The sequence below is a fragment of the Plectropomus leopardus genome, chromosome 21 (genome assembly GCF_008729295.1).
Source record: "Plectropomus leopardus isolate mb chromosome 21, YSFRI_Pleo_2.0, whole genome shotgun sequence".
Lineage (NCBI taxonomy): Eukaryota > Metazoa > Chordata > Actinopteri > Perciformes > Serranidae > Plectropomus > Plectropomus leopardus.
The window spans coordinates 6209654-6237500 of record NC_056483.1 but is presented as its reverse complement, the minus strand read 5'-3'; the positions used below and the strand labels follow the sequence as shown (position 1 = coordinate 6237500).

Below are 27847 nucleotides of genomic sequence, written 5' to 3'. Positions count from 1 at the left end.
AAAAATGACGTGCATATGAGGGTTCTTACAGCCTGGGACAAGTCAAATTCAAGGACTTTTAAGCAATTTTTGAAGGACTCATTTTCATTTTCAAGGATGAAATTGTTTTCAGGCATTTGATTGGCAATTGACAAAAAAATTCTGTTTGTCTCATTATTTTCAAATTTTTTTTCAAAGACAAAGTTAAAAAAATGTCTTGTTTTTAAGTTATTCCAGCACTTAAATTTCTGAGTGCCACGTTTATGTACTTAAAGCACCTCAAGCACCTTGTACGAACCCTGGTATATCGGAAGCAAGACTCTCCTTAGACGGATCACAGAGGGAATAAAAAAATTGCAATACAGAGAAAATTCACCTGCAAGAACTGTATCTTCCTGGAGGATTTGATTGCAAAAGCTTAAGTCCCTCTTTGTCACTCCTCCTGATAATGTGTGGGAACCCTGGTAGTAGTGGGAATTTGAATTTAACCAATTATCAATCAATTTATAGATACAACAGCTACCACAGCAGAGCTTCTTGGTGTTGTGAAACTTGTGGCCAGTTCAGAAGGATTACCCAGCGGCAGAGCTGCCTCAGGACGCACGCAGAGCCCTGCTTTGTTTTTCTGCGGGGCACCGCGGGCACTCAGTCAGCGTCTAGGATGGAGCCAGTCTGATTTGTTGACGCCTGTGTTTTTCTTGTTGATTCCTCTATGTTGGGAGCGTCTCCGCGAGCAGGAAGTGGGAATAATCAAGTGAGGCGTGGAATGCCCTGTTTTTGTGCGACCATCTCCACTCTGAGCCTCGTTCTGTTGGAGGGACTTTAAGCCCGGGCAGAAACAAAACAGGAGGTTTTGAGAAAAATCGGCTTATGTTTTGTTGTTGTTTACGCCGCCGGTGCCACCCTCTTAAGCACAGCGGTGTTTCTGTTTTGCTCCCTGCCCCTTCCTCTCTCCCGCACACAGAGGCTCCCAGTGTCTCTGACTGATAGAGTTTATGATAAGTGACGTAAAGCACCTTGTTGCCGTGAAGTCTTACAAGATGTGGCACCAACCTGTGAAGGCATGTTAAGCCCAGGAGCTCGAGAGTCTTGATAAAGGAGTACAGTAACACACTTGTGGCTGCAGCAGTGTTTACTGCTAAGATGCTGCTGTCTGCACCACTTGAACACTCTTCACTTCGACTCACTGTCGTCATCTCCAGGGCTCCAGAGTGCAAACGCTCGGCTCCTTTTTGGGGAGTATTTTTTACCGACCCAGCCAACTTTGATTGATGATTGTCTCTAAACTACTATGTGGTGCATTTCTGGATAGCAGAGATGTTTCCTGCTCCATTTAGAACTGCTTTTCATTTTCATAACTTCTGTCAAAATTGCTGCAAATTAACCACAAAGCAGCTCACACAACCCAAACTATAAATTAGTGAATTTAATCTGTCCTAAAATGTCACACTTGAAACAAAAGCTACAAGTATAGGATTTAAATGCGCATTAAAAAAATGTATTTTTTCTAACTTCACCATGAACTAATTTGGGAAAATATTTCAAATTTGTAATCAGTGATACTGGCAGTTTTCTTGTGGTTGTGCTTTCTTGAAACAGCCGACTGTACTTTTTCTGCATACGAACTCTGCAGTTCAGCTCTGTTGCAGCGTTTCCCAATCACTGAAGTTATCATTGACTGCATTATCATTTTAAACTTATCTAAACTGCTGTGTTGTCTACTTTTCCTCCTTATTGATCACACTATTGATTGTGTCTACCATTAGCCACAATCCCTGAATGTTATAGGAAGAGTGTTTTTTCTAATGCCAGGAAACGGTCTGGTCGTATTTGATTATGACGTCTTTTTGCTGCGTTTGCTGGCTTCTGTTAAAGGTGTGTCCTCAGCTGTATGTCTCTACTGGTCAGTGTTTCTATATGAATATGCACACGACTCCAATGAAACTCATTTAATTTCAAAGGATTTTATTATATTTTTATTGATCTTAAAATGTCAAATATCAGCACATGCTCCTGTCAGTAGATTCTGTATTAAAATATTTATGTAATCCCCTTTTTACACATGGAATTATTTACAAAAATGGCCAAATAAATATGGGGATTTTAATGATGTAAAATGTGAGGTCTTACAAATATTTTAATTTAATGTTTGTCTTGTTTAACTAGTGCTGCAATTTGGCAGAGCAAATTTTAAATTAATGTACCATTTTACTTTAGATTTGAGGCAAACACAAAAAAATCGTATTTTGATTTATGGATTGAATGATTTCAAAGCATATCTTCATTTTCAGTGTGGACGAGATGGCAGGGAAAAAAATCCTAATTATTTTCTACAAAACTTTAGAGAGAATGGTAGTTTTTGCATTTCATTTCTATGGAAAGAAATATATGATTAGAGCTGGTGTCTGTAACAAAAAATGTTCCCTTTTGTCTGGAATAAGATTTTTAGGCCAGAGCACAGTGCTTCACTTAGATTGGCATGTTGTGACACGTTTTACCTTGATCAAAAAGGTGCTGCAATTTGCACTTGACTTTATTGCGATTTTGATATTTCTTTTAATTAGTTTACTTTTCTATCATTTAAAATAAATAAATAAATAAACAAAGGCTATTAAAATGAAGCAGCCCAGCTGCAAAGATTAAAAACAGAGAAATAATAACGATCTCAAGATAATTTTGGCTACGTTCTTTCAGCCATGTTAAACCCTCAAATTGACAGATATGTGTGAAATCTGGAACTATTCCCCCAAGCAACACAGCTGCGTAAAAGCACAAAGAAAACAGTGAGGCTTTATGTGAATATCTGTATGAGGCAGCCTGGACCTTATCTGTCGCTATTACTGAAAAATGCAATGGGGTCAGGGCCACCTGTGTGGGAAAAAAAAGGCTTTAGTTCTGATTTGCAAGCATCTTTTTTCAGATGTAATGGACTTGGAATATAACAATGATACACAGTCATGGTTGGCTAATTGGTTATTGAGCAAACACAATATAATCGCAGGTTGAATGTGTGCCACATGGCCAGTTTCAGGCTCCTAACAGAGGTGCTGATGGGTGAATGTTTGTGTGTACGACTGAGAGAACAGATGAGGGCGGTCAATAGAGAGCACAGCAGGGGTCTGTGGAGACAACAAAGCAGCGTGCACGCATGTACGTGTCATGCTCACGCCAGCGATGAATAACAGAGCAGGAACAGGTCTGTCGAAAAAAGGAGACGGCTGATGTGCATGCGTGTGCACATCAGCGGGTCTGTTAGTCGACTCCCCCGAGCACATCTTTTCATCTCCAGTGCAGCAAGAATGCCCCGATTTTCTCCTCACTGTTTTTTTCCCTTTGCTAATACGTTCTGGCCTCAGCATAACCCTTTTCTTTGCTTTTTCTCGTGTTGATGTTTTTTGCCTTTAAGTCAGTTGACGGGGTCACAACAGAACAGGCGAATCTGATGACTGATTCAGCAAGTGTTGATAGTTGGGGCATTGTTTTATAGTGAAAGGTCAGTTATTTTAACTCGAGGAATCGGAGCAATTCACAATGCAGCTCTTTGTGTTCGTTCTCTTTGCTTTATTGTCCCATCAGGCAGCTTTCTAATAATATATTTCTTCCAGCCTGGTTGTGTAAGAGTTCAGTCAAACATCACAAAACCGTATTTAGGCTCCAGGAGACTAAAAACAGCAAATATAAACCTTTTTCTCTCTGTGTTGTAGTCCTTAACCCTGTAAAACCTGGAGCGTCGTCCGCTGCGTTCAGACGCCTCTCACAGGCTTTATAAAACCTGAGCAGATTGATTTGATTGCTTTATAAAAATATGGGGGAAAAGTCAGTGACAAACTTGAACAAGAAATGTCCCTAACAAATGCAAAAAATTTAGCAAAAGGTAACAAGAAAATTACCTAAATAGATTGAAAAAAAATAGGAGATAATTATTAGAAAAGTATTCAAACAAATAGGGAACAATTATTATAAGTTCAATTATAATAATATGAGTTTATGTTTTAATTATTTCACTGAAAAAATGAAATGAAAATATAAAAAGAATACAAATATATTTTTTTATTTTCAGTGCTTTTCAGGACATTTTCTTGTTTGTTTGTTTTTCTAATTTTCTGGTAGGTTTTTTTTTTTGCTAATTTTTGGGCCATATCTTGTAAAATTACTTGCTGCCTTCTTCCCATGTTTTGAACAGAAATCAAGCCAGTGTGCTCAGGTTTTACAGGGTTAATAAAAAAAAGAAGAAGAACACTGGTGTTGATAAACGTAATGTGATGAGTTGCACTTTCAGCAACTTTGCTGTAACTTTCTCTCAATAATGGTTTTGCTCAGAGAGGAATCATTTGGGTAAAAGAGCGACGCTCGCTGTGCTGTGTGTAATTAACCCAGCATAGCCGTGTTTGCACTGCAGCACGTGACATCCGAGGAAATGCAGGCATGCCAGGAATCTCCAGGAGCTTGCCCTGCCCTCTGCAAGCAGCACTCACTCCTCCCGCTCGCTCTCGCACACACTTGAACTCACTTATTTCACATTCCTGTCGGCGAAGCCCACACACAGGCGCTATACTTAGACAAACACCGAAGCATGCACGAGTCGCACATATTGCTTCAGTTCAATACTCAAGCCAATCAGGTTTAATTTCAGCGTCCCCGTGTTAAATATCACTCTCTGCTCATTGCAACAGTGTTTTAATTAAGATAGCCCATGAACTTCTGGGACTTAAGACACGAGTGGGAATACAGAGACGGAGCTCGGCTGAAAAGATGTGGAGGACACCTCGACAGCACTTCTTTTTGAACTGCCTTATTATATTCATATTCTGTCAGGTCTCAGGTAATTTCAGCTTATTTAGCAGAGGCAGGCAAGGGCTTGATTTTAAGCATAAACTGACGGTGCCTCCAGATATATTGGCAGGACTGATATAAGAGTTCATATTACTTTATTGCAGAAATATATTCGTATATTTAGCCAATTATAGGGGCTGATATTTGGGATTTTACAGATTATCTGTATCAGCATTTTGTCATAATGATCGCCAATATATTTAATTAATTAAAAAGTGCAAAGAAAGTGTCAGCCTGGGAGGCACTTTTACTTTGTCAAACCTCAGGGAACTTTTTTTTATTTATTCATTTTTTGTTTAAATTTTCACTTGAATTAATTAAAAAAAGTTGATGGTAACTTGCTGTATATAATTTTGAATATTCCAGTTTTTATTGAAAACTTGCTGGAGTTTGTTATATTCCAGATTCGGTCTTATTAACTGCTAATAATCAGTATCTGTGTCAGCCCTGAAAAACATTATCACTCAACCCCTAATGTTGTTCGAAAACAACAAAAAATCTGCAACCCAGAAAAACAGGATACTCGCCCTTAAAGAATCTCCCGCTCAGTCAAATGGGCATGTGACCACAATATGCATTGTGTTTTTGCACTTTGTGTCTCTTGGCCCCTAAAAAGCCAATTCGAGTTACCGCACTGATGATAGAGATGTTTTCAGTAACAACATGCATGCCTTTGCTGAACTGTGTTATGAAAATTATTCAGCGTGAGAGGGCATGTTTCTGTCTCACTTCCAGTGTTCATTTTGGCAGCTACTTTAGATTTAATCTCAGTTTTTAGATGAAAATGCTTATTAGTTTTAGTCACAGTTTAGTCTTTTTTATCCTTTACATGTGTAATGGAGGGAAACTCAAAGTTATTACAGGTTAGTCAGATTTTGTTCAAAATGTTTTCTCTTTAAACTAATTCATTCAGGGTAAACATGTATTATGAGCTATGATATGATATTATTTCGGTAATTTAGCGCGGCATAAATAAGCAGGGTGGTGCACCTTTAAGGGTCTTCTCAGGTTACTTGTATTTTTGCCACCTGGTTTGTAGCCACAGGGCATCTCTCTATATCATGTTACTGCAGTGCATCTTGTTGTCTTTCTGCAGAATTATGAAATGTGTCCACGGATCTATTGTTTTGTCACCAGCTGAACCCTTTTTTCATTAAGCCGTCATGCTGGTCTCATTAACTTGCTGTCGGTTTCATCACTTGAATTCTATGAATCTCCACACATTTTTCGACCAATTCAACCAGCGACATTGCCTGTTATTATTATTTTGGACAAGACGCCCAAATGGGAGGACATATTATATATTTTGAATTTTTGATAACTCACCACTAACTTTAATGTCTCATTAACGAAAAACACATTATGTCATCAAAGATCTATTTTAGCTTCGCAACAGCTCATCTTAATCATGGAGAAAAGGGTTGTTGAAGCACATATTTTGTCAAAGGTTTTATTAACGAAATCAACACCGCTTCACCTTTTCTTCGATTGACTTCAGCTCTGTGGCTCACAAAAACAGATTTGTTTATATTGTGGTTTCATGAAAAGCTTGTCAGAAATGAGTTTAAATGTTGTCAAACGCTGGCACACAAATTGCGCTTTTTCAGTCATCAGTTTTAACCTGTTAAATCCGTGACCGCCATGTATAAATCAGTTGGCTGTCGCTGCTGAACCTCTTCTTTAGCACCTTCTCTCTGCAGTCTGGTAGCGAGGGGTTTTGCAGGCTGCAGGATAAACGCTGAGACAAGCTGCAGAGCTTGTATTGTCACAGTCTGGTCTGTGAACGGTGATTGTGTGTGACATTTGCTGCAGCTCAGCAGTCTAACGGCTCTTTCGCGCACAGGAACATGTCAAGCCAAGGTCAAGGACAAGTACAGATCGAGCGCACATGTATGTTCGGTTGGACTCTGTCACTTCACACTTTGTTAGAAATGGCACACGGCATGCAGCTGGCGAAGGTACAAATCGTGCTATCTGCGCTCTCAAGTACAGTGTGATTCTTTTTATGTGCATCATCAGGTTCCCCCCGTGGTGTATTTTTAGATCTGCTATCACACACCAAGTTCATGACGTCGCACATGTAGAGGAGCAGTGTTTCAGACAGCCATCGGGGATCAGCATGTGCTTGCCTGTGGGCTTAGGGCTAGTGTTTTGGTTGTTCCTGGCGTTGATCCTCTCTGGAGTCGTGTAGGAGGGGTGTGCAGACTACTCTGTAATTACGCTGTCTCCGTGACATATTAATGGGGTTTGGCTTGTAATCCTAAGTAACGTCTTCTTTCTTGTATTGTCGATGAGCGCGTGTGCAAAGGTGTTACCCAGGGTTTTTATAGGAAAAGAAAATCACAAAATAACAGATTGAAGGCTAGATTACATCACAATAATAATACATGAAAAGTCAGGGTTCCCACACCCATGAAAAAGTTATGAAATTAGAAAAATTGCGTGGAAATAGTTTGGAATTAACAAATTTCTTTTTAAAAACATGGGGAAAAAATGAGCAACTTCGTAAGAAATGTTCCAGAAATTGCAAGACAAAAGTAGATTTAGAAAAATATTACTAAATAAAAGCAAGGGAAAACCTTTATTTATATTTATCATAATTACATATTTGAAATTATGTTACAAAATTCTTATAATTTTTATGCAGTTTTTAAAAAGTCTCATTTGCAATTTTTTTCAAACTTTCTCTTTATCTTTCTTTTTTGTTTTATTTTTTATTTTATTTTTTTTATTACCCTTTCTTAGGTAATTTTCCTGTACTTGTTATAAATTTTAGGCTAACATTTGGGTAATTTCTTCTCTTGTTGATTGTGGCCTTCCTATCATGTTTTTGAAAGAAATCAAGCCAATTTGCTAAAAATTTCAGAGTTAAAATATGTTCTTAAAAATCTCAAAACGCGCAAAATACGGTATTTGTAGTACTAATTAAAAATCAAGTGCTGCACTGCCCCCTGATCGAGTGGACTTGGTGGAAACGACAAATAGCTCCTTTAACAAGAAGTAAATGCATACAGACTCAAAATTATTTTCCCAGCAAAGTTGTAATGAGGGAGTAAAGTTAGTGAGCGCAAACAGTTCGCTTTTCTGCAAATGCCGGGGAAGTCCTATAAAAAGGCTGACCCTTTTTATACTACTTCAGTAAAGTTATGTAAATTGGATGAAGTAATCATGGAAAAGTTTTGAAATTGAGTTAGTAAATATGTGCGTGAACCTTGAAAGATGTTCAGGTTCTGTACAGATGACGTGTTTGAATGGAGCGATGCTCAGTTTTCATCACATCATCACTCGAGAGTGTCACTAGGGAGGTTTCTGCATCCTTGTTCTCCGCTGATCGCTGGTCTCCAAGGTGATGGATCTCCCAGGGTCCGTGGTTCGCCTGTGTTGTCACGGAGAGACAGCAGATGTGCTGGGGCTTCCCGGTCACTGCAGACCCACCGTTCACCCGTGTGTGCACAGAGGCCCCGCCGATTGCTGTTCCAAATGTGCTTGCAACACCACAACCTTGGCCTCAGGGTCCGAGCCAAACATGTCATACGGACCTGCTCGTCTCAAAGCTACACTTTGTCCTCCGGCTTTGAAAAAGTTGCAGCTGCAAGGCTGAAACATTTCATAGCAACACCTAAAGTGGAGCAGTTATTTTTTCACGGGGCTGGGATGCTACATCTGTGAACTACATAGAGGCGACTCTGTGCGGCTCTTGTGGACCACTTACTGAACTTTATGCTGTCGGCTTATTTCTGATGATCTGTACTGACACTACAAATTTAAAATTTAAAATATAATACCATATAAACATCCCATACCTATTAAAAACGACCTACATGCTGTAGATCAAGTGTTGAATTTGTGTTCTCTTGTCATTTAGCGGCTCACATGTAGAACATTTCCCACCCAGCTTTGACCTTTTTTATATTTAGTTACTCAAAAACAGTGGGTGTGTAATCCAGATTTGTTGGATCGGGGCAAAAGTGACAGATGTTTGTCAGCTCATGTGTATGCAGCACAGAGCTGGCTGTTGATGCCACCTGGTCGGGTTACTTTCACTCCAGGCCCATGATTGAGTCATGACATTTTGTGTTATCTGTTAAAGCTGCTGTCTTGTTCATTTTTCTCAGGAGGCGGTTCAGCTTGAATCTGATCAGAAGGGACTCTTTTTGAAATAAATGGATGATTTTTATTTTCCAAGCAGTAGATTTCAAGCCCCAAAATCGCTCTAACCCCTTTTCTACAGAGACTGCGTGAAAGGGCCGTTACAAAGTCCCTTCTTTAGGTCTCCCCTACTTTTTTTTTTACATATAAGCAAACAACAGGGGCATAATTCTGCCCCAGTTTGTGATTTTAGAGAACAAATCAATGTTTTAAAAGCAAATGAGACATGACAGGCACTTCTGGACATCAATGTCTCCTCAATTTGCGGACATTCGTAGCTGCTGTTCTTTTTCTTTGAGTTAGCTGCTAACTGCAGTGAGGCAGAATAATAACACGCACCAGGAACACGCAGTGTAAAAGTGGCTACTGTAATATAACCAAATAGTAATACAACATCAGCTGTCATATTTGCAAGCGATTATCAATCAAATCACCAGATTTGCCGTTCAGTCTGTCAGCAGAGACTCGAAGGAACGCTGTGACAAATGTGCTGTGAATAATGGCCGTTGTGCAGCGTGTCAGAACTTGGCAGCATTAAATCTTGATTGTCTGAAAAATATCTTGCCAAAACTCTCTCGATTTTAAACTGAAATTGCAACCAAACGTTAGCGCTGTATGGCATGTACATAGCTGTCCATTTCAAACATTCCTGAGGCAGAAACATAAAGACAGAGACCCGTTTCAGACCTGCTTCAAGAGGGACAACGCAGAGACCGTGAGTGGAAAATGATAGACACTGAGCCACATGATCCTGTGAGGGAGGCCACAACCTGGACACATACAAAGCATCAATTGTACCGAGGCTGCTTATACACTCACGACACACACAAGCACTTTCAGTCAGTTTTTAAGGTAATACTCATCAAAGTCCATGTAGTACAAGAACCAAATAAGCTTCAGCTGTTTGAAAACTCATTTGTTCCCCAATATCAAGCTTTTAAAGATTGCTGCGTAAGGCTGCAGGGATTGTTCAATAGCCTCATGTTGTTTTACCTCTGGGTGTGTACATTATGTGTTATGTGCAATATTTTGCAGGTGCAATCTGAATTATGTGCAATTTATTGGATGATTTGGTACAGTTAGTGCTGTTTTGCTCATATGTTGTTTATTTTTTGTGACTGTGAAGGCACATATGAGTCCAAGATTAATTTTCCTACAGGGACAATTAAGTATATTTGTATTGTTTAGGGGTTGATGATACTGGTTTTTCAGAGCTGATACTGATAATTAATAGTCAATGAGAGCGATAACTGATATTTGGAACCGATATGCAGTCAAAATGAAAATGAAAATCTTCTGTCGATACCTAGAATTTGGAAAATAACTCCAACACACAACTTTGTTTAAATGCCTTTAACAAATGTTTACTCAAAACTGAAATGTTCAACATCATATACGGCAAGTTCCTGGCAACGTTGTTTTTTTTTTTTTTAAGTCAGCTGAAAAATTAAATAAAAATAGCTCCCTGAGGTTTTACAAAATAAAAGTTCCTCCCATGCTGACATTTTCTTTGCACTTTTTAAGTAATTAATTTTATCTGCAATCATTTAACTTAAAATGCTGATACAGATAATTTGCAAAATGCCAAATATGGGCCCCAATAATCAGCCAGGCTGATAATCTGTTGACCCCTATATCATCATATTCATGCATATCTTCAGCAGTTCAATATCCTTTTTTCTATTTACTCTGGATCAAGCAGCTACGGAGCAAAGTGCTCCTCTTTCTGTTGCTGCTGTGTTATCATGTAGCATGTTGTCAGTACGTTAACTAGCCAGCTATTACTTTTACATGCAGTGCCTGGGCCATGCAGTGGCAGAGGCCCTGGTTGCCATGTTGGTCCCCTGCAGTTCAGCCTCACTGTGGGACAAACGGAGAGCTGGCAGGCAGGCAGCACATACCGGATCCAGCCCATCCAGGAAAGAGCCAAACGTCCTCTGTGGACTATAAACAATAGGGCTTCTGGTTTTGTGTCATGTTTGTGGGAACACAGAAAGAGAATGGGGAGAGCATGTGATGAAGTCCAGGAGCGGGGGAGGAGGTGGAGGGCCTCCTCTACAGTTTCTGATCTCCCTGTTTACTCATTCATTCCTGCTGTGTGACTGCATAGCTGGAGAATCTCAGGCCATTAGTTCAACTAAACAGCAAAGTCTGAATTGAGTCTGTGTGCACTTGCAAATAACTTAGGACCGTCCCTTTGTGTTCCCTTTCTGTTCACTTTGTGTTCCCTTTGTGTTCACTTTGTGTTCACTTTGTGGTCACTTTGTGGTCATAGTGACTTTCCACCTGCAGCACCAGTCATTAGCGTGATTGTGCTGCACCTGCTTTTAGGGCTGTAAGATTATGGTTAACATGACAATCAGGATTATTTTGGTTAATATTAAGATCACTGTTATTGATTACGATGATTGGTTGCTTTCAGGGACAAATATTATCATTGCACTTTCACACTAAGTGAGCAGAGCTCTGCTTTCACTTTCACCTTAGCTACATTCCTGCTGATGAACAGATATTTGCAGCAAAATAATACCAAAAATAATAATCATCTTACTTTACTTTGCCTGAATTCAGTGTATCTCCAATGAACACATATCTGCCGCTGTATTTTTAATTTTTTAATTTTTAATGTTATAACGGTCACGGTTCTGTGATGTGCTGCAGCATTGTTGTCATGAGTTGATGTTTGATAGAATAAAGGATAACAGTGTGATAACGATATTCCTAATGCACAACATACGGTGTTTGTGTTTTGCTGAATATGTTGCTTTGCGTCACAGACACAAGTCTCTGCACTCTCTGCATACAATTTCATCTCTCCTAAATCCAAAATACCAAAAAGCAGATTTTTCTCAGTGGAGCATGTATTTTAAATGTCAATATTACAGCTGATCGTGGTCATTTAATTGTGAGAAGCCAAAATCATGATCAGGGTTAAATATTGATTAATTGTGCAGCCAAACTTTCTCTGGACATTGTCTTTTTAGATTTGGTTCATCATTACAGAAACGTCCCAACATGACTGTTCTCTTCCAGCAGATTTCCCAAACTCATGGTGCAGTTTGTTATTTGTGTTGTTATATTGTGTCCTGCTTTCTGTAACATCAGTGTAGGATGTTGTCAATAACAGTCTATTGATTTTCTAGCTTGAGCGTTCTGTTTTAGTCAGGTGGAAGATGGACTTTATGAAACCTGAGACGGACGCAAACTGCAGGCAGGTGTTCGAGCTCTGAAGAGATCAAGTTCAGGGCTTTCAGCCTGGCTGCTGCTTTGAATTTAGTTTGGATTGCAAATCTGCACTCATACTCCCTTTCTGTGTCTTTCTTTCTGTGTGTTAGTGTTACTAAAGTTGTGGACATGGTGTCCTGGGACTGGTGGCGCAAGCTTTTCCATCACAGTGACAGTTTTAGTAACCAAAGAGGTGATTAGCCCACCAATATGGCAACAGTAGAGGGATTACCCGTCTATTTTTAAAATGCTGACTGAAAATCGCTTTACAGCACCAAGCAATCACCATTCTGGGCTGCGGATCACATAACCATGAAGAGTGCCAACATCTGCAGTATTTACCATCATTATGTCTGTCTCTTTGCAAAGTAAATATAGTTTACTGCACCGAAAATGAAGGAAAATGGCCTCTACTTTCAAACTCATTGTATTTCTACTAAGTTAAGGGATGGCATGTGTTGCTACCACTATTTTTCTGCAGCCGAAATAGTAAGAAGGTGTAGATTTTTCAAATGCTGATACACATGCACGTGCCGCAGTGTTACTCTTTACGTTTATGTGTGAGTGGAAGAGCCTCTTAGCCACACAATGCCACGTCCACCTGTTCTCCCTCCATCTTCATCTGTCGGCCCTCTGGAGTGCACATAAACAGACGCAAGCGCGATTTCTATTTATTTAACAGTGCGCGTTGACATCGTATGTACAGCTGTCAAAGAGGAATCTATGAGCAGGCTGCACTTTTGGTATGAACTGCAACACGATAGTATTGTGGTAACTAAACAAAACTCATCAGCATTCCCGGGAGGCAAAGGGGGAAGGCCCTTGTTATCACTGCGGTTGTTTATTAACCATGTTGATTTTGTTGGATTTTTTTGGCACTCATGGTGAAACGATTCCAGATTTTTCAACATTCAGTGAATTACAGCTTTTGTTACGCCCCTGTTTGTCTTTATTTTTCAGCCTTGGAGGCTGCAGCTCGATAGTGACGGACGTTAGTTAAAAACAAGTTGAAGTTATTTCAGAATAATTCATAATAACTAATGCTGACGCATAATGAACAATGTTTGTTGACTGTTTCATGATTTGTGGACTATTTGTATATATGCAGGCGTCCCACGGTTATTGAAACCCTGAACTAGTCATGGAATTTCACATATCACATTTTTTCAAGGCCTGGAAAAGTCTTGGAATTAGTAAAAAAGTTTTGGAAAAGTCATGGAATTTTGCTGTGTGTAGTGAATTTTTTACAGTAATCTCTGGTGGATACCCTTCCACATAATGTAGCATATTTATGTTAACATAGTTTTAATAATGTGCAATAATGTTTTGTTTACCATCCTGTACATTTCTTTATTTTCCTCTCACCCTTCATGTATTATAACAAGCAGAAAATCAGTTTGAATCTGACACATTTAAAAAAAAATGCCAGGAATGTTTGGCAAGAAGAAAAAATACTATTATTTGTCCTTGAAAATTCATGGAAAAATTTTGAGATTTTTTCCATGAAAACTTATTGGAACCCTGTGTATGTATCCCCCCCAAAAAAAACCTCCCAACATAGCAAAAACAAACCACATTTCTCAACATTTCGTGTCAGTCAGATTTGAGTATTGATCAGGAAGTTCATTACCATGGCAGTGATCAAGCTTCGAAGTATTTGGGTCAGTACTGCGTTTCCTCAGATAGTTTTGAGCTGTTTATTGTGGCCACATTAGTTGGTTTGCCCGAATAGAGGATTCCCCGTTGGTTTTCCTCTTTCCAGGCTTCCCCCTGTTTATCCAGAGCTCTCTCGCATACACACAACCATAAACACACATACATAAACAGCGTGCATACATCCATCCGTTTCTCACTGACTGCTCTGACTCATCCTCACTGAAGAAAACACGGCAGCACAGCACAGGACGATCACAGGGCAGAGAGAACGAGACGCAGAGAGAGAAAACGTGCTTTTTATGCCACAATGTTCATAACTCATATTTGCCCCAGCTGCTAAAAGTGTATTAGTTGGGGATGCAAATTTTAGGCTGTGCCCTTAACTTGATTATACACAACATTAGGGTTCATTAGGAGCATGTAAAATATAAAATACCCGCTTTTCCCAAAATGATTTAAATGGGTTCAGCTGCTGAAAACACAAAGATGGATCAGACTTAAATTAATAAAAAAAATGCAGCTCAAACAGATATCCATCTGAATTCTTTTTGTTTTTTAAATGTGTTTTTCAAAGATTATCTTGTCATCCAGGAAATCACAACCACCACACACATTTTTTCCTCATCATGCAAATTTTGTCTGCACTCAAAGTGCAGAACTGTTCCCAAAATGTGTTGTTTTTCTAGCCAGCCACAGCTTTTATCTCCCCTCAATGTCTTTTTGTCAGAGCTGGCTGACTGTAGCTCAAGACTGCTAAAGTGCAGCGGTAGGCTCAGACATCGCTTGGCTCGAGCCGCGGCTGTGTTTGCTCTCCGCGCAGATCAAAGTCGCCAGGACAGGTGTAAGTTGATGGGAATTAGCTCGGCTGTCACTCATACCGGCTTTACCACACCCTTCTCTCTGTGTGGCCTGCTGAGGGACTGGAGCCGGATAAGGGAAGTCACGGCCGAAAGTGCCACTTAAGTGAAACACTCGCACACATACGCACACTGTTTTACAACGGCACACAAGCACAATTACGTGTACATAAGAAAAAATATGCACCCACACGCCTACTTATGTGCTGCATAGATTGTGTGCAAGCAAGTGTGATTGAAGGTGCAATTCAGCAGTGCGCTGGTGTGTTTGTGGACTCGGTTGTTCTTGCTTGTTTCGTCTCACATGTTTACCTGAGCTGCAAGAGCGAGTGTGTGGGAGACGGTGGGTGAGGGCAGAGGAAGTGGGCTGTAGGTTTAGAGTCGTGGGTAGGTGGGTGGCTGCATTGTCGGCCTGATGTTTTTGGGTTTTATGATGAGGCCAGTCGGAGCATCGTTCTCCACACTGCGTATGGGCCACAGTGGACCACACTAAACCGCGTTAATGACCTGCTGTTGATTTGTTGCACGTTTTGTTTAAAAAATCAATACAATTTTTAATTTTTATAGCACCTTTCAAACAAATCAAATGCAATTCAAAGTGATTTGCAGTTAGATTGAAGAAACAAAAACAAGAACATGAAATAAGTGAAAATGGATCCTAAAAAAAAAAAATAATAAAAAAATGGAAGAAGTGTAAACCAATACATGTTTTTAGTTTATGTTTAAAAATGGCATCATTCAGCTGGCAGAGAGAAGAGCGGTGGCTCTACAGTAGGGCTGGGTGATATGGCCGAAAATGTTGTCTTGATATAAAATTCATATTGGTTGATATCGATAATTATCTAACAAAAACCAAATCATTATTTTCCTTAAGTTTGAAGGCTGATTTTTGCTCCTGAGTGAACATTTCAGAAACCATACTGTGCGTGTTTTCAGAACATGGCAAACATTTTCCAAACAGCAGAACATTTGTACAAATTTTACACCCAAAGTGTTAATTTCTGTCACATCTCAATCAAAACAATAAGAAAAGACGGACTTTAAAGACACTGTTGTGTAAAAAGTCTATCTGACGAGTAGGCAGAAACCATGTTTACAGACGAGTTAGTGTATAAATGTTTTATTCACATTATATTTAGTCACATAATGTAACAGCCAGTTAGTCATTCTTGCATTAGACGAGTAAACTCTGCAGACTGTAGATGATATGAGGCGAAATCAGTCACGGTGCGATATTATTTGTGGTAAAAACAAGCATAGGCGTCTATAAATAATCTTTATGCACGTGTTGAATATTGTTGAAACCTTGTAATTATGCCATGCGCTTTAGTCTTCTTCTTCTACTCCTGCTGATCCTCAATCTTCTTCTTCTATGGTGGGTGGTAACTGATGTTTAAGGTGCATCACCGCCCACCTCCACGGGGATACGGGGGCTTTAATTATATGGAGGATTTATTGAGCATTTAATATATCACTATTAAGGAAAATTATATTGCGATGATTATCGTTAGCGTTTTATTGCCTGGTCGAGACCACACTAAACCACCTTAATGTCAGCCTGTTTATTTGTTGCGTGTTTTGATGAATAAATCTGGCAGAGAGGACAGCAGTGAGTCTGCTGAGATAATTTGTTGGACAGCGGCTGAGGTCTCTGTCCCCATTAGTGGTGCAGAGTGTCCAGAGCACTGTGGGAATCCATTGTTTACTCTCTATTCTTCATTAATAAACCACCATCACTCCCTTTCTCTCAGCTCACTCCTCTCTTCATCGCACACAATCTTGCTTTTCTTCTCCGTGCTGCTTTCCCCGCTTTCTATCCTTCTTACTGATTCCTGCCTTTTGTTATCCTCTGCAACATTCCTCTCTCGAGTCTTCGTCCTTCCATTTCTAGCCCTCTCTCGCTTCTCCGCGGTGCCCTTTCGGACAATGGAGGAATCCCCTGGCTGTGCTGCGGGAGGGGGGCAGTGAGAGCTGGCCTGTGACTGACAGCCCTGTGTGGGTCTGGCTGCTCGGCCTTTGTCCCTCTGCCAAGGAAAATGGAGGGAACCCAGAGAGGTGGAGCAGCGGAGAGAGCGGTGGGAATGAGGGAGGGGAAGAGGACCAGTTAGAGCGTCATTCATGTGTGGAAGTTTTGGGAACTTTGGGTTTCAGACAGTGGTCGGCAGGGGGAGGGGAGGTGCTTTGGCCAAGCAGCAGAGCAACATCAGCCCATGTTTCTCTATCAGCTTTGGCCTTGAAATGACTGAGCATGTAGAGCTGCTGGTGCTTTTACCGCAGAGTAAGAAGAAGAGCTGCACGACTCATCTGAAAACAGAAATTACCATCTCGATTCATATGTCTATGCAATGTCATTTCTAAAGGACAATGATTCTCTCTAGGGCTCGACAGATTTTCGGCCTGGCCGATTATTGGGGCAGATTTTGGCATTTTGCAGATTATATGTATCAGCAAAAAGTGAAGTAATTAAGTAACTAAAAAGTGCAAAGAAAGTGACTTCTCCCTTGACTTCATAAAAAGGTTGCTGGGAACTTGCTGTAAATGATGCTAAAAGTTTCATTTTTTAATTAAATATTTGCTAAAGGATGTGTTTTTGCACTTAAGCATCCAAGATTGCAATAAATGTTTTTGTTGGAAAAAACTAAGAACCATGTGAGAAAATTGTGATCTCAATTCTAAGGATTCAAATTTTAGCAAAAAATGTGCAGCCCTGGAGTGGAAGACAGATTCTCACTCATGTACTGAGTTTATACCACAATAGCTGCAGCTATCTATAGAAACGAGTGTGCAGTAATGAGCCTCGCCATTTCCAGTGACCGACCAAGTTACTCAGTCAACCAAATCCTCTCTGCTTTTTATTTCCCCGGACACTGAAAGAGTCCAGGCCAGCACAAAGCATGTGCTCTCCCCTCCCTTCTCTTTGAGCCCCTCACCCCAGTAGTGTGCATGCAGTGTGTGTGTAGTTTGTGTGCATTGTGAGGGAATTGATATTGGGAAGAGTGGGGACGTGCGGACTAGGCCGACGGGGCAGATTTGGCACAAGATTAAGAGGCTTGTGAATGTGTGAATAGGACTTCCACTTACAGAGGAGAGGAAGTGTGTGAGGGTAAAACAGAAAAACGAGGGCAGTGGAAGAATAGATGAAATAGGTTTAGTAATGGTATGTAATTCTGCTTCCTCTTTTTTTGCAAATTTGGAGTGGGTCCATTGATTAAATGCCTCCGTATGCATGCTGAGACTTGAATAAGTTGGTTCAGCTCTTTTGTTTTTGTTTCACTAAATGCCAAGACTCTACACCAGTGATACTCAACTTACAGCCCACGGGCAGATCTGGCCCCCGATATGGTGCCGTTCGGCCCCCCAACCGTTTTCTTATTCACAATTTAGAAAACACTGGAAATTGTTTTTGTACTTTTAGTATACACAAGATGCTGGAGTGCATAAAACAGCATCAAAATAGAGCTGGTTTATCAAATAAAGTGCCAGTGGAGAATCCCCTGCACCCCCGACAGAGGTCCTAGCTAAGCCCTAATGTCCTGAAATCTTTTACATGTCCTAAAATCCTAGAAACATGCTAAAATCCCAGAAATGTCTTAAAATCCTAGAAATGTCCTAAAATTCTAAAGGAAGTAAAAAAAAACCTAGAAACTTCCTAAAATCCAAAAATGGTCCAAAAATCCTACAAATGTTGTAAAATCCGACAAATGTCCTGAAATCCTATAAACATCTTAAAATACTAAGCATCCTAAAATCCAAGAAACGTCCTAAAATCTGAGAAATATCCACAAATCCTAGAAATTTCCTAAAGTTATAGAAATGTCCCAAAGTCCTGTAAGCTGACGCATCCCTGCTGAACACCTTTTGTCTCTGCAGATGTTACACCAGCAGTTTTTTAAACAACAAACCTGGCCTCAGGTTAATGAATCAGGGCAAACATAAAGTTGGGGGTCTGGGATTTCTCCATGGTCTCCTGCACACTAAATGTGCTCTGTATGGTTGAATTTGGTGTGTGTGTGTGTGTGTGTGTGTGTGTGTGTGTGTGTTCGCAGTGCAGGAGGAGCCTGTCCTGTCTGTAGTCTGAGGGCATGATTGGAGGGAAACCTTAAGCTAAATGGAGTCACTTGACTGGAACACTGCAGCCTCTGTGAGCATCAGGCTCCGGCTCACTGCACCTACAGTGGGACGTTACTCAAACAGAGCGCATACAGTTTACTCACATGTGTCATAAACATGCGCTCGCTGCTTCTCGGATATCTGTAGCCACATTTTAATTAGTTTCTCTGGAGTGAAGTGAGGTCGGCAAACATTAACGTTTCACCCTGTGAATTCCTGCGAACATAAACGCCCTCATAAACACTTCTGCCACTACACGTATGCACGTTAACGTACTGCTCCTTCGCCCTGACTGTACTGTAGCCAGAGTTCCTGGCAACCTTAACCAAAGTAAAATAAGACTCTGTAAACAGTGGTGTGTGTGTGTGTGTGTGTGTGTGTGTGTGTGTGTGCTGACTTACAGACCTACAGCACAGGATCCTGTCTCCCCTGTGACCTAAGGACGTCTGCAAAATGCAGAAGCTTGCATGCACACACGTACAAACACACATCCTGAGGCGCATTAACACTGTCTGAGTGGAATGTAAGCTAAGCAGGGCGATGCAGATAAGACAAAGCAGAGCATTTTACGATGCTGTGCACACACTCGCTGAAGTGCAGCGTGTCTTTTCGCGTTGCCTCGCTGTGTCTTTCATCACTTGCTCTCACACAGGTTGCTCATGGGTGACGAGGCTTCATTCACTGTATAATAATGGGGGATATCTCAAATAAGTATCCACACCGCAGAACTCATTTCACACTAGCTTGAGTTGGTCACATTGTGGATGTGACGCAGACCCAATCCTCCCCGGTGAGACACCTTATCGTAGTCAAACAGAATCAGTGCAGCTGTGTCAGTTCTCACATCCGTCTTAAATACCATTAATGTAATTTACCTACTCGTTTTTCTCCTGAATTTAGAGCAGTTTAAGAAGGAACTTTTTATTCAGCTGATTATGTCCAGTTTGATGTTTTAGTAGCTAAAACTGCCCTTAAAGAAGTATTTCATTGAAATAAAGAGAGTCCTCTCATAAAACTAGGCTGTCTCTGCAATAACATTTGCAACAGATACTTAATGTCAGTTTTCTTTCATGTATTCCTCTAAAAAGGGTTAGTTTTTTCAACATTGTTATACACAATCTAAATTTTTCACACGACAAAAAAACCCATCAGATTTATGTTAAAATTCACATTAGGGCAAAGTAATATTCAACATTTCTTCAATTGTGGTTATCAGATAATTGGTCTTAAATTTCACTCCGAGTGGCATTAGAAAAGTCTTCAACTGTCTTACATCTAACTTACCGTAAGCTGCAGGAACACTGTTCATACATATATTCAATTAGCATCGCGTAGTTTTATAATTTAGATTTTGGTCCGAGTTTGAGAGAGAGTGGGTAAGTCGCTTGATCCAGCTCTTAACTCTTTGTGTCCGTGTTGGCGGTACCCGACATGTGCAGTACGAAAATGTGGAAGTACAGCCTGTAATTCCAGCAACAGCCTGAAAAACAGCAAAACGTAAAATGCATCATCTGACGGAGCTTGGCCATCGGGGGAGGATGGATCTCCAGGCACTGGTTAGATGGTGGGAGGTTTACCACAGTTCATCTACACATAATACCATTTTTTTTATACAAAGCTGGTTGAAAATTGGTATCTATTTTATTTAAAAAGAGACAAACCAGCCAAACAAAGACTTCCTACCAGACTTATTAACAGTTATCAGCTTGCTAGTTTTGATTTCCAGTTTCCAGTATTGATGCTTGTTTTTCCCTTAGATTTAACCAGCAAATATTTGCAGTTGAGTCTGAGCGCTGTGACGCAAAGACTTTGGAATTGATTATTCCCCTTTCTTTAGGCACCAGGCTGATAAATAGTACTCTGATGGTGGATTACATATGGGCTGTGTAAGACTGTAAGTGCTCTTGAGACCCCACACTGCCCTCTGCTGACGTGGCTATCATTTATCTCCCTCTTCCTCTCACTCCTTTCTCTTCCTCTGAGCTTCATCCTCCTGTTCGCAGCTTCACTCCCTTCCTTAAGCAAACAACTCTCACAAGGCCCTCATTAAAACATCCCTGTTGCAAAGTTGTAAAGGAAATGTAGCACACTAGTTCTAACAAATGTGCAGCCTCACTCTATAAATGGTCACACACACACACACACACACACACACACACACACACACGAGCACGGCCCTGTAAAAACTGCCTGAGTCACTGGGCAGACTGTTGTGGCTAACTAATACAATGAAGAGACGGTGGCGGTACACTAAATCCCACTGCTGCCGCTTGTTATTCCAGTTGACCCATTGACCCGTATAACACCGCTGGTTCTCCATTGTTTAATCTGAAAGTACGTCAGTCAGTGGGAAGCAGCAGATCCAGTTTTCATTGATAGAATTTGCACTTATTTACTAAATGCAATTTGACACATCAAAGACCAGATTGATGGCATGCACGTTAAATGTCAGTGTTTGACTGAAGTTATCCAGCGGCTTACAGTCTCTCAGAAAGATACAAAAAAGATAAACATGTTGTAAATCAAATCTTTGGTTTGAGAACTGAGTACAGCATCACAGTTGTTTTGTAGAAAAACACCAGCGAGCCTGTCGGTGAGCGGCCGCTCAGGAATGAATGGCCGTCTTTGTGAGTGTTCATAATTACTTGTTCTCGGGGATGATTGCATTACTGTCTAGTTTTCCCCTCATCACCGATGGAGCTCTGGACGGTATCTAGAGAGGGCAGGAATGCACTGATGCACAAGCTTTTATTGGGTGATTGGTTTAGCCTGAATGGAAGAATTGGTGATTGTCTATTAGCAGTAATGCGGCTGAGCATACTTTGGTATAAGAGTATTGCCTCACAAAGGAAATAAAAAGTATACTATGCAGGGATTGTTGGCTACTGTTTGTAAACAGTTTTGCCAACAACAACTTTGTCTGCATGGCGTTCGGCCTCGCTTTATGTTTTTTGGGTGCTGTATCTCTTTGATGCTTGCTGCCTAAAGTCTGGCTCCTGGTGCTGCCTTTTTGAGTCCTGGTTTCACCTGTGCACTGTGTCCAGGAATGTCCCAAACATGGCAAAATAAAGACGTACGACTGTTCACATAGAGCTTTTTTTTGGCAGAAAGCGGTGATACTTAACCGCTGAAAATATGCAGAATTTGCATTAAAAATATCTCTATATAATTTCACATAATAAAAAATAGAAAACTATGTACACACATGCACCCATACATTCAAATTCATACAAACCATCATACACTTTAACAACAATGCATGCATTTTAAATACCATAAAAAAAACTATATCTTAAACCAATAAACAACACTGCTCCTGCAGCTCCGGCTCAGGAGGTAAAGTGGGTCGTCCACTAATCAGACGATCCCTGGCCCTTCCAGTCTGCATATCGAAGTATACTTGGGCAAGATACTGAAGCCCAAATTGCGCCTGATGGCTGATTTGTGTTTGAGCGTGTGTGAATGTTAAAAAACTGAGTAGCAGGTGGCACTTTGTATGGTAGCCTCAGCCGTCAGTGTGTGAACGTGTGTGTGAGTGTGACAAGTAGTGTGAAAGTGCTTTGAGTGGTTGAACGACGTGAGAAGCGCTATCGGAGAGCAAATCCATTTACCATTTATAACAACATACAGCAGAAGAACCCCCAAAACCTCAGCTTTCTATCATATATCCATAATTACTGTTAGCTAGTCAGCTATCGACACAGCAAATGACAAGCTGCTAATGCATAACTGAAAAAAGCACAGCGTTCACCAGCAATGTTCAGTGTCCGACCCTTTTTTCCCCCCACACGTGGGCTTTTTATAGCTCCGGATAGACGGTGAATGAGCGACAGTGACAACCGTTCTGAAACGTTCAGAGATTTTTAATTAAAAGTGCTCAGAGCAGCTGCAGAAAAAAGTTGGAGAGCTCTTAAAAAAAGGCTCTGGGTGCTGTGCCTTTGTCAGGTGACATTAAAAAGACGCTGGTGCTGAGAAAAAACGCTATGTAAAAAAAGAAAATATATGCATAAGTGATGATGGAGAGGGATAACTTATTGTATGAATCTATGTATAGTATTTGGGTTTTAAAAAAAATCCTACATAGTATGCCTTTAAAGAAAAGCCTCAAGCTTTTCACGAGCATTTGTGGCATAATGTTTTTGAGTGTGTTCTTGTGTCTCAACACACACTCTCCCTGAGCGTCTTTCGGTCTCCGAGTGTCACCTGTTCTGCCAGCCAGGTTGCCACCCGTCCTGGGGGCCCATTCCCATCTGGGCTTGGCCCCGGTCACGTGGCCGTCCTCAGCTCCTGTTTCCTGTTCCTGTCACCTGATACCTGTCACCTGCTTCTCTCTGAGCCAACACCCTCTTTGTCTCCACCTGGCTCTGTCCTTTCCTGTATTTATGTCCTTTGACTCTCCATCAGGTGGGGAATTTTGATAATCGGGAAAGTACTGACAACAAGCTCTGTCTTGCACTTCCAGCTAACTCAAACCAGTTTCTGGGAAAAGCCTCGCTGCTGCAGCCGCCTCACTCTTCATCCAAACACAATACACACAGCTAGTTAAGAGCAGGAAATGTCTGTCATCGAGGACGCCGATCTGCAGCATTCTTCTCTTTGTCAGCATGATTGCAGAGCTGTCTCCCAGCATGTTGTATGAAGTGTGTGTACATGTGTTTCGCACTTTTGTCAAGCAGAAATCTGACATCAAAGACAACATGACTGACTACATGTTTATGTGATAGCGTGGAGACAGGAGTGCAACTGTGCTTCATTTGCAAAGTTGAAACTGCACAGGAATTGTTTGGATTTTTCAATTTAGTATATTAATCTCTTGTAATTGACACACAGGGTTGTTCTCAGCAGAGTGCCTTGTTGGAAGCCGGAGCTTTAATTTGAATTAAGTTTCAGGCTCCAAGACTGCACCCCGTGTTCAGAAGGCATCCCTGAATAATGAGTTTATACAAATTCCTACCCCAGAAAGCCCAAGTCGGCAAGTTTCTCAAGAGTCCTCCTCCCTTGCAGCGTCTGAGGAGTGGATTGGCTTTTGACGGGGCAGACAGTGGCTCCTCTGTGGGCTGCAGAACCCGGGACTGATTGAGGGGTTAATCACTGCATAGTTTTGGCCTGTTTCTCTTGCTGTTCCCCGCCAGCATGTCTTGTCTGTCCATCTCAACAGCAGATCTCACACACACACACACACACACACACACACACACACACACACACACACACACACACACACACACACACACACACACACACGCAAAGAGCGGCTGGCGGAGGAATGTTTCTGAACGCTGTCCGGTCCAACAACCAGGCTCTTGTGAAAGCACTTGGCATGGCCACAGCCGCAGCACTCTGCTCAGCACTCCTATCGAAAGCCACTTTGTTTGGTCGGCGTTGCCATGGTGAGCAGGAGTTATTGGGAATATGATGAAGGAATGTTTTTTTAAAAACCAGTCCTGGACGGCTCTAATCTAAACATGCAGGATGGTTTGTGTGTCGACGTTACAGTGCTGGTTAAGGCGCATAGAATCAACGCCGCAATTAAAACACCAATAACAGTAATCTTTACAAATCGTGTTTTTGGGCTGCAACTAATGTTTGACACATGTCGATCAGTGTTTGAAGCCCAGGAGCATGTCCTCAAATGTCTTGTTTTGTATTAGTAATTCCAGTATCACGAAAACACAAATTATCACACTGCTTTATGTATCTAAAAATTGTCTCTGATGCTCATATTATCAGCTGATTCATTGAAACACAGACACTGTATATCTTTGTGATTTGTTATTGAAATCATTTTTCAAGCAAAGATATCAAACATTTGGAGGTTCCAGCTGGTCAGATGTGCTGCTTTTGGCTTTTCTTTCAGGGTAATGTATTCTAGGTTTTGGATGGTTGGCCTGCAAAACAAGCATGTCTCTTGGTGCTCTGGGAGCAGTTAATTGATGAAATAATTGAGTTCAGCCATACTCATTAAGGTGGTTTGAGGGACACCAGAAGCTTTTTTCCACATGTAGAGGAACTGTTTTTATTGACACAGTGTCATTTGTCTCCTCAGCCTTTCTTCAGACTACTGAACCTTCGGAAGCTCGGCCTGAGTGACAATGAGATCCAGAGACTCCCTCCTGAGGTGGCTAACTTCATGCAGCTGGTGGAGCTGGACATCTCCAGAAACGGTACACAAACACACACACACACACACACACACCCACACACACACACACACACACACACACACACACACACACACACACACACACACACACACACACACACACACACACACGACTTCACTTTCAGTTTCTCTCCGATCCCTGCCCTTTAAGACCACCCATTAACACACAGTTAGTTTAATGATGTGTTTAAAATAACCTTCCGCTCTTGTCTAGACCCCCCCCTCAGGGTGTATCGCGGCTCAAACTGAGGCGGAGGTGGTACCGTCCTCATCACGTGCACATGTGCATGTGTACCTTAAACTGGCTCAAGCAAACACTTCTTACAAATATTTTAGGTTTTATAATAGTTATGTAATTTAAGAAAATGACAATTTTAATAAAAAGTGGCCAAATTGTTACATGGTATTCATATATAATGTAGATTTTTTTTAGCTAGTACAAAGGCTATGTCCTTTCTGCAGGTTGGACTCCAACCGTTACACTACATCTGTCCTATCAAAAAAAGTCAAACACCCTCAAAAAATTATCTTACAGAAAAAGAAAATAGTGTTTTCCATGAAGACACACATCAGTGACAGCAAGACATTTGATAGCTGCTTCACCCCAAAAACACAAAACAAAAAGGGGGTAAACTGATACCTGCCGTGTGGTGTGAAGCAGCAGGAGCGGAGCCAAATCAGCCGGAGAATCAGCACCCCAGCAGCATCTATCAGATAAATATTAACTGGCCTGTTTGCCAGATTATCCTGTTTACCCCCAGGCTCAACAGACTCGTACATGATTCACCATGCCCTTCAAATACTCCTCTAAGAGGAGCAAAGAAGGAAATGCAGCATCATGATGCAGCCAAAAATCACTATTACATACTGAGAGGTGAAACTCATTAAGGGGGCTGCTCTTTAACTCATCAGCTGTGACACACGCGCAGATTTCGTGTCCTCTCTGTGTCCTTGCACACAAAAACACTGATACTCAGTGGCAGGAAGGGCCTACATGGTAGATATGAGACATCTGCTCTGCCTCACACTGCATCAAGTGCTGTGGGAGCAGTGTGCGGTGGCCTGTAAGGGCCTTTCCCATCTGTCTGCCCGCCTGCTCCTGCTGCAGGACGACGCTGAGCCAGATAAGCGTCACAGGCTGCTTGGCTCAGTAGGGATTTCTTAACCTGCACCTGCAGGATCCAGGAGTAAATGTTCTTTGGTGGTCAGGCCCATAGGTCAGATGTCTTCTTTTGCCTTCTGCATGCGCATCTTTGTACCGGCCAGTTCTTAATATGGGCCTGAGGTGCAGTCAGCCAACTTTAGCTCACTCACTTCTGTCGCCCAATGCAAACTTTAAATAAATAATCAGTTTTACACCAAAGTAAATCATTGCTTTTGTTATATAAGCGTGGTTGCAACGGTATAAAATTTTCACAGTACGATAACCGTTTCTGAAAATATTATTGTTTCATGATATCAAGGTATTACAGAAACCCTAACACGTTCCATTAAAACTAAAATAACAGATTGTTCTCTAAATATTATGTGATGGGACAAAAATGAAGATGTAATGGTGGACCTCCACCACGTCCTCCCTGGTGCAACTTCCGTCTCTGTCCGTCTCATTTTCCCTTCTTTCTCTCACTTTCCTGCTCTCGGCCATCTGGTTGTGATTACAAGGAACTTAAAATGATTCGCTCCATAGAATATGACCCCCCTCCACTTTACATCTGTGTGTGTCCGTGGTTGTGATGCCTTTCTCCCCCCTCCCCGACACCTCCTCTTTTCTCCTGCAGACATTCCTGAGATCCCCGAGAGCATTAAGTTCTGCAGGGCTTTGGAGATCGCAGACTTCAGTGGAAACCCCCTGTCCAGGTAAGTTAGTGCGACTCTGTTCATCACCACCATGAGAAAATATGACGTTTGCCCAGATGGAACAAGTGGAGAAAAGCAGCACTGCTTCGACAAATGCAGCAAAGCATGATAAGCGTCACTTATGCGCTCGAAACACTTTACTTTCCGATTTTAAATGAATGGTATTGGCGTGCTTGACTGCGCAGCCTGCTACAACAATACGCTTTTCATCCAAACAAGGCTCTGTATGAAACCGTCATATCAACATAATGAGGAAAGAAATCTTTGCTTTGTATGAAGTCTCTGTTGCACTCCTCTGTGATCACATTTTTTTCCACATCTTACATAACGCATAACCCCCTCCTATAGAAAAGTAATGGAATGACTGAATAAAGCTTTGATACTGAACACTTTAACAAATGGAAATATGTGAAGGTTTAATAGTTTTGTATTTGAGTCAAGTGAATCCCATTCAGTGTACAACAAAACCCTCTAAGAGTCTCCCTCCACTCTGTCTTTCTGCCTCAGATTGCCGGATGGTTTCACTCAACTCCGAGCGCTGGCTCACTTGGCGCTCAACGACGTGTCTTTGCAGACGTTGCCCAACGACATTGGAAAGTATGTACACATGCACAGTGGCTTATTAATGAGAATTTGATAAAGAATGAAGAAATTGTTATCCTCTGCTCATAAGTGATTGAAAATACCACATTTCAATAATGGTTCAGAATTATTTAAAACCCACATTTACTGTTAATTAATTTATTTTTTATGGTTATATTTGTCATTGGAAATATTTAATAAGTTTAGAATAGGTAATAGAATAAAAACAACACACTTTGTGAAGGTTATTTCCTCACAGACATGTAGACATCCCAGTCTCTATAAGCATGCATGAATGCATCCTCATGTTGTGTTGACAAATTTGTCCAAAAGACTAAGCTTAAGACATTTCCTGTATATTTCTTATTTTAGTTAATTTTCTAAGTACACAATATTGGTTCAGTTAGGTTTTTTTGGTAATTTCAGTTCATTAGAT

At 41.1% G+C, this 27847-nt stretch overlaps 1 protein-coding gene across 1 annotated transcript in view; it reads left to right on the top strand.

Annotated features, from left to right (window-relative positions):
* scrib (scribble planar cell polarity protein) overlaps positions 1-27847 on the top strand; it is an 81044-nt gene that overhangs the window by 15168 nt on the left and 38029 nt on the right. The window contains 3 exon segments of the mRNA XM_042510528.1: positions 24856-24973; positions 26751-26829; positions 27337-27426. Coding sequence (XP_042366462.1) covers positions 24856-24973; positions 26751-26829; positions 27337-27426 — 287 coding nt within the window.